Below are 8101 nucleotides of genomic sequence, written 5' to 3'. Positions count from 1 at the left end.
TCAATGTGAATACACTGTTATACCATGAGTTTTTACTTCTATGTGTAAACAGCATACTTGTATTCAATGTGAATACACTGATATACCATGAGTTTTTACTTCTATATGTAAACTGCATCAAATATACTTGTATGCAATGTGAATACACTGTTATACCATGAGTTTTTACTTCTATATGTAAACTGCATCAAATATACTTGTATTCAATGTGAATACACTGTTATACCATGAGTTTTTACTTCTATATGTAAACTGCATCAAATATACTTGTATTCAATGTGAATACACTGTTATACCATGAGTTTTTACTTCTATATGTAAACAGCATCAAATATACTTGTATTCAATGTGAATACACTGTTATACCATGAGTTTTTACTTCTATATGTAAACTGCATCAAATATACTTGTATTCAATGTGAATACACTGTTATACCATGAGTTTTTACTTCTATATGTAAACAGCATCAAATATACTTGTATTCAAAGTGAATACACTGTTATACCATGAGTTTTTACTTCTATATGTAAACTGCATGGAATATACTTGTATTCAATGTGAATACACTGTTATACCATGAGTTTTTACTTGTATATGTATACTGCATCAAATATACTTGTATTCAATGTGAATACACTGTTATACCATGAGTTTTTACTTCTATATGTAAACAGCATCAAATATACTTGTATTTAATGTGAATACACTGTTATACCATGAGTTTTTACTTCTATATGTAAACTGCATGGAATATACTTGTATTCAATGTGAATACACTGTTATACCATGAGTTTTTACTTCTATATGTAAACAGCATCAAATATACTTGTATTCAATGTGAATACACTGTTATACCATGAGTTTTTACTTCTATATGTAAACTGCATGGAATATACTTGTATTCAATGTGAATACACTGTTATACCATGAGTTTTTACTTCTATATGTAAACTGCATCAAATATACTTGTATTCAATGTGAATACACTGTTATACCATGAGTTTTTACTTCTATATGTAAACAGCATCAAATATACTTGTATTCAATGTGAATACACTGTTATATCATGAGTTTTTACTTCTATATGTAAACTGCATCAAATATACTTGTATTCAATGTGAATACACTGTTATACCATGAGTTTTTACTTCTATATGTAAACAGCATCAAATATACTTGTATTCAATGTGAATACACTGTTATACCATGAGTTTTTACTTCTATATGTAAACTGCATGAAATATACTTGTATTCAATGTGAATACACTGTTATACCATGAGTTTTTACTCTTATATGTAAACAGCATCAAATATACTTGTATTCAATGTGAATACACTGTTATACCATGAGTTTTTACTTCTATATGTAAACAGCATCAAATATACTTGTATTCAATGTGAATACACTGTTTTACCATGATTTTTTCTTCTATATGTAAAAAATCAAATATACTTGTATTCAATGTGAATACACTGTTATACCATGAGTTTTTACTTCTATATGTAAACAGCATCAAATATACTTGTATTCAATGTGAATACACTGTTATACACATGAGTTTTTACTTTTATATATACATGAGTATGCATCAAATATACTTGTATTCAATGTGAATACACTGTTATACCATGAGTTTTTACTTCTATATGTAAACAGCATCAAATATACTTGTATTCAATGTGAATACACTGTTATACCATGAGTTTTTACTTCTATATGTAAACAGCATCAAATATACTTGTATTCAATGTGAATACACTGTTATACCATGAGTTTTTACTTCTATATGTAAACAGCATCAAATATACTTGTATTCAATGTGAATACACTGTTATACCATGAGTTTTTACTTCTATATGTAAACAGCATCAAATATACTTGTATTCAATGTGAATACACTGTTATACCATGAGTTTTTACTTCTATATGTAAACTGCATGGAATATACTTGTATTCAATGTGAATACACTGTTATACCATTAGTTTTTTTTTCTATATGTAAACTGCATCAAATATACTTGTATTCAATGTGAATACACTGTTATACCATGAGTTTTTACTTCTATATGTAAACAGCATCAAAATATACTTGTATTCAATGTGAATACACTGTTATACCATGAGTTTTTACTTCTATATGTAAACTGCATCAAATATACTTGTATTCAATGTGAATACACTGTTATACCATGAGTTTTTACTTCTATATGTAAACAGCATGAAATATACTTGTATTCAATGTGAATACACTGTTATACCATGAGTTTTTACTTCTATATGTAAACAGCATCAAATATACTTGTATTCAATGTGAATACACTGTTATACCATGAGTTTTTACTTCTATATGTAAACTGCAAAATATACTTGTATTCAATGTGAATACACTGTTATACCATGAGTTTTTACTCTTATATGTAAACAGCATCAAATATACTTGTATTCAATGTGAATACACTGTTATACCATGAGTTTTTACTTCTATATGTAAACAGCATGAAATATACTTGTATTCAATGTGAATACACTGTTATACCATGAGTTTTTACTTCTATATGTAAACTGCATGGAATATACTTGTATTCAATGTGAATACACTGTTATACCATGAGTTTTTACTTCTATATGTAAACAGCATCAAATATACTTGTATTCAATGTGAATACACTGTTATACCATGAGTTTTTACTTCTATGTGTAAACAGCATCAAATATACTTGTATTCAATGTGAATACACTGTTATACCATGAGTTTTTACTTCTATATGTAAACTGCATGGAATATACTTGTATTCAATGTGAATACACTGTTATACCATGAGTTTTTACTTCTATATGTAAACTGCATGAAATATACTTGTATTCAATGTGAATACACTGTTATACCATGAGTTTTTACTTCTATATGTAAACAGCATCAAATATACTTGTATTCAATGTGAATACACTGTTATACCATGAGTTTTTACTTCTATATGTAAACTGCATGGAATATACTTGTATTCAATGTGAATACACTGTTATACCATGAGTTTTTACTTCTATATGTAAACAGCATCAAATATACTTGTATTCAATGTGAATACACTGTTATACCATGAGTTTTTACTTCTATATGTAAACTGCATGGAATATACTTGTATTCAATGTGAATACACTGTTATACCATGAGTTTTTACTTCTATATGTAAACTGCATCAAATATACTTGTATTCAATGTGAATACACTGTTATACCATGAGTTTTTACTTCTATATGTAAACAGCATCAAATATACTTGTATTCAATGTGAATACACTGTTATACCATGAGTTTTTACTTCTATATGTAAACTGCATCAAATATACTTGTATTCAATGTGAATACACTGTTATACCATGAGTTTTTACTTCTATATGTAAACAGCATCAAATATACTTGTATTCAATGTGAATACACTGTTATACCATGAGTTTTTACTTCTATATGTAAACTGCATGAAATATACTTGTATTCAATGTGAATACACTGTTATACCATGAGTTTTTACTTCTATATGTAAACAGCATCAAATATACTTGTATTCAATGTGAATACACTGTTATACCATGAGTTTTTACTTCTATATGTAAAACAGCATCAAATATACTTGTATTCAATGTGAATACACTGTTTACCATGAGTTTTTACTTCTATATGTAAACAGCATCAAATATACTTGTATTCAATGTGAATACACTGTTATACCATGAGTTTTTACTTCTATATGTAAACAGCATCAAATATACTTGTATTCAATGTGAATACACTGTTATACCATGAGTTTTTACTTCTATGTGTAAACAGCATCAAATATACTTGTATTCAATGTGAATACACTGTTATACCATGAGTTTTTACTTGTATATGTAAACTGCATGGAATATACTTGTATTCAATGTGAATACACTGTTATACCATTAGTTTTTACTTCTATATGTAAACTGCATCAAATATACTTGTATTCAATGTGAATACACTGTTCTACCATGAGTTTTTACTTCTATATGTAAACAGCATCAAATATACTTGTATTCAATGTGAATACACTGTTATACCATGAGTTTTTACTTCTATATGTAAAACAGCATCAAATATACTTGTATTCAATGTGAATACACTGTTATACCATGAGTTTTTTCTTCTATATGTAAACTGAATCAAATATACTTGTATTCAATGTGAATACACTGTTATACCATGAGTTTTTACTTCTATATGTAAACAGCATCAAATATACTTGTATTCAATGTGAATACACTGTTATACCATGAGTTTTTACTTCTATGTGTAAACAGCATCAAATATACTTGTATTCAATGTGAATACACTGTTATACCATGAGTTTTTACTTCTATATGTAAACTGCATGGAATATACTTGTATTCAATGTGAATACACTGTTATACCATGAGTTTTTACTTCTATATGTATACTGCATCAAATATACTTGTATTCAATGTGAATACACTGTTATAACATGAGTTTTTACTTCTATATGTAAACAGCATCAAATATACTTATATTCAATGTGAATACACTGTTATATCATGAGTTTTTACTTCTATATGTAAACTGCATCAAATATACTTGTATTCAATGTGAATACACTGTTTTACCATGAGTTTTTACTTCTATATGTAAACAGCATCAAATATACTTGTATTCAATGTGAATACACTGTTATACCATGAGTTTTTACTTCTATATGTAAAACAGCATCAAATATACTTGTATTCAATGTGAATACACTGTTATACCATGAGTTTTTACTTCTATATGTAAACTGCATCAAATATACTTGTATTCAATGTGAATACACTGTTATACCATGAGTTTTTACTTCTATATGTAAACAGCATCAAATATACTTGTATTCAATGTGAATACACTGTTATACCATGAGTTTTTACTTCTATATGTAAACAGCATCAAATATACTTGTATTCAATGTGAATACACTGTTATACCATGAGTTTTTACTTCTATATGTAAACTGCATAGAATATACTTGTATTCAATGTGAATACACTGTTATACCATTAGTTTTTACTTCTATAAGTAAACAGCATCAAATATAATTGTATTCAATGTGAATACACTGTTATACCATGAGTTTTTACTTCTATGTGTAAACAGCATCAAATATACTTGTATTCAATGTGAATACACTGTTATACCATGAGTTTTTACTTGTATATGTAAACTGCATGGAATATACTTGTATTCAATGTGAATACACTGTTATACCATGAGTTTTTACTTGTATATGTATACTGCATCAAATATACTTGTATTCAATGTGAATACACTGTTATACCATGAGTTTTTACTTCTATATGTAAACAGCATCAAATATACTTGTATTAAATGTGAATACACTGTTATACCATGAGTTTTTACTTCTATATGTAAACTGCATCAAATATACTTGTATTCAATGTGAATACACTGTTATACCATGAGTTTTTACTTCTATATGTAAACAGCATCAAATATACTTGTATTCAAGGTGAATACACTGTTATACCATGAGTTTTTACTTCTATATGTAAAACAGCATCAAATATACTTGTATTCAATGTGAATACACTGTTATACCATGAGTTTTTACTTCTATATGTAAACAGAATCAAATATACTTGTATTCAATGTGAATACACTGTTATACCATTAGTTTTTACTTCTATATGTAAACAGCATCAAATATAATTGTATTCAATGTGAATACACTGTTATACCATGAGTTTTTACTTCTATGTGTAAACAGCATCAAATATACTTGTATTCAATGTGAATACACTGTTATACCATGAGTTTTTACTTCTATATGTAAACTGCATAGAATATACTTGTATTCAATGTGAATACACTGTTATACCATGAGTTTTTACTTCTATATGTAAACTGCATGGAATATACTTGTATTCAATGTGAATACACTGTTATACCATTAGTTTTTACTTCTATATGTATACTGCATCAAATATACTTGTATTCAATGTGAATACACTGTTATACCAAGAGTTTTTGCTTCCATATGTAAACAGCATCAAATATACTTGTATTCAATGTGAATACACTGTAATAGACCTTTTTAAGATTGCTCGGTGTAAGCACAGCGAAAAGTCGTGCGGCTAGTCGACTAGTGCGCACCATGGCGGGGGATAGCCGTAACTAGATGCAGACTTGGCTTGATTCTTCGAATCACCTTGTTGTTCGGCTCTATGTTACTGTAGTCTGGCACTCTGTGTTGTATGTCAAACCTATTGCGTTGATTTCTCGAAAAGTTAGGAAATGGTTAATGCCAAGTGTCTTATATGTTTTTGTACTCAACAATCTAAATTAGGAAAAGGACGGAAGTTCTACAAAATACCAGAGTACACTAAATGTGATAGGTTTTCTGATGGTGACAAAGTTCTCATTGAAAAAAGAAGAAGACTTTGGATGCAACTTGTAGAAAAAAACTTACATGGAAGAAGTTGCAACTATTTTGTGTGTTCACATCACTTTGTCTCAGGTAGTTATTATTGTAATTCTCATAGTTTTCATCCCTTACATCTGAATTGTTTGTAATAGGTAAACCTGCATATTTGTATTCAACGAATGACATTGATTGGGTTCCAACGATCAATTTAGGCTCCCTTGGACAAGATACCCAGTTGTTGTCCCTACCTACAGGTATTATTCGTTTACTGCTATGTATTTTTTTTACAGTAACAATATTTTATTTATAATAGATGATTCTTTGGTAAATGCTAATGCATCAGTGCAACATGAATGTGAAACACAACAGGAAAAAACTAGCTCAAGTCCAACTATTGAGTTGGGTAGTGCATCACATTGTTTGGATGCGAATTTATCAGTAGGTGATGAAACTGCATCAGCAACTACTGATGAACATGAGGAAACTACAAATGACACTTACACCTTAAATGGCCACATAGTTGAAGACACATCTTTAAATGTAGACGTAGTTGAAGACACATCTTATATTTCATCAATTAATGATACCGGTCCTAATGCTACTACAGTCTACACAGGTAATGGACATAATAGTTGTTGTTATTTAACTGTTACATATTTCTTTTTCTCAGATGGAATTACTACTACTGAAGAATGTTTGCGTCAATTGCATGCTGTAGCTGATTTCTGTTCAACGCAAGTAGTTGCATTTTCGCTGAGCAAAACAATACAAGAATTGTTGTCACTACTGACTAGTGTTTTATAATACAAATCACGGTCCTCTTCAACTAAAGAAAGCACTAATTGAGACAACTGAAACTTGAAAACGGACATTTTTATCTTTTAATACACTAGCAGACTACAGTAACATAGAGCCGAACAACAAGGTGATTCGAAGAATCAAGCCAAGTCTGCAGCTAGTTACGGCTATCCCCCGCCATGGTGCGCACTAGTCGACTAGCCGCACGACTTTTCGCTGTGCTTACACCGAGCAATCTTAAAAAGGTCTATACCATGAGTTTTTACTTCTATATGTAAACTGCATGGAATATACTTGTATTCAATGTGAATACACTGTTATACCATGAGTTTCTACTTCTATGTGTAAACAGCATCAAATATACTTGTATTCAATGTGAATACACTGTTATACATGAGTTTTTACTTCTATATGTAAACTGCATGGAATATACTCTTATTCAATGTGAATACACTGTTATACCATTAGTTTTTACTTCTATATGTATACTGCATCAAATATACTTGTATTCAATGTGAATACACTGTTATAACATGAGTTTTTACTTCTATATGTAAACAGCACCAAATATACTTGTATTCAATGTGAATAAACTGTTGTAACATGAGTTTTTACTTCTATATGTATACTGCATCAAATATACTTGTATTCAATGTGAATACACTGTTATACCATGAGTTTTTACTTCTATATGTAAACAGCATCAAATATACTTGTATTCAATGTGAATACACTGTTATACCATGAGTTTTTACTTCTATATGTAAAACAGCATCAAATATACTTGTATTTAATGTGAATACACTGTTATACCATGAGTTTTTTCTTCTATATGTAAACTGAATCAAATATACTT

At 28.9% G+C, this 8101-nt stretch overlaps 1 protein-coding gene across 4 annotated transcripts; it reads left to right on the top strand.

Moving 5' to 3' along the window:
• Positions 1-6212: 6212 nt before the first annotated feature.
• Positions 6213-7273, top strand: LOC116928484. Of its 4 annotated transcripts, none has more exons than XM_045166855.1 (4): positions 6213-6540; positions 6660-6701; positions 6791-7063; positions 7118-7273. In XM_045166855.1, exons 1-4 carry the CDS (start codon positions 6318-6320, stop codon positions 7249-7251), a joined length of 672 nt encoding a protein of 223 aa, XP_045022790.1. In that variant the 5' UTR covers positions 6213-6317; the 3' UTR covers positions 7252-7273. The 4 variants fall into 4 exon arrangements, with proteins under 4 accessions (XP_045022790.1, XP_045022789.1, XP_045022788.1 ...); XM_045166854.1 differs by having other exon boundaries at positions 6215-6540; positions 6761-7063; XM_045166853.1 differs by having other exon boundaries at positions 6216-6540; positions 6600-6701.
• Positions 7274-8101: the final 828 nt, after the last annotated feature.

This window comes from Daphnia magna, unplaced genomic scaffold, assembly GCF_020631705.1.
Source record: "Daphnia magna isolate NIES unplaced genomic scaffold, ASM2063170v1.1 Dm_contigs107, whole genome shotgun sequence".
Classification (NCBI taxonomy): domain Eukaryota; kingdom Metazoa; phylum Arthropoda; class Branchiopoda; order Diplostraca; family Daphniidae; genus Daphnia; species Daphnia magna.
The sequence above is the reverse complement of the archived record's forward strand: the minus strand, read 5'-3'. Positions and strand labels throughout refer to the sequence as shown.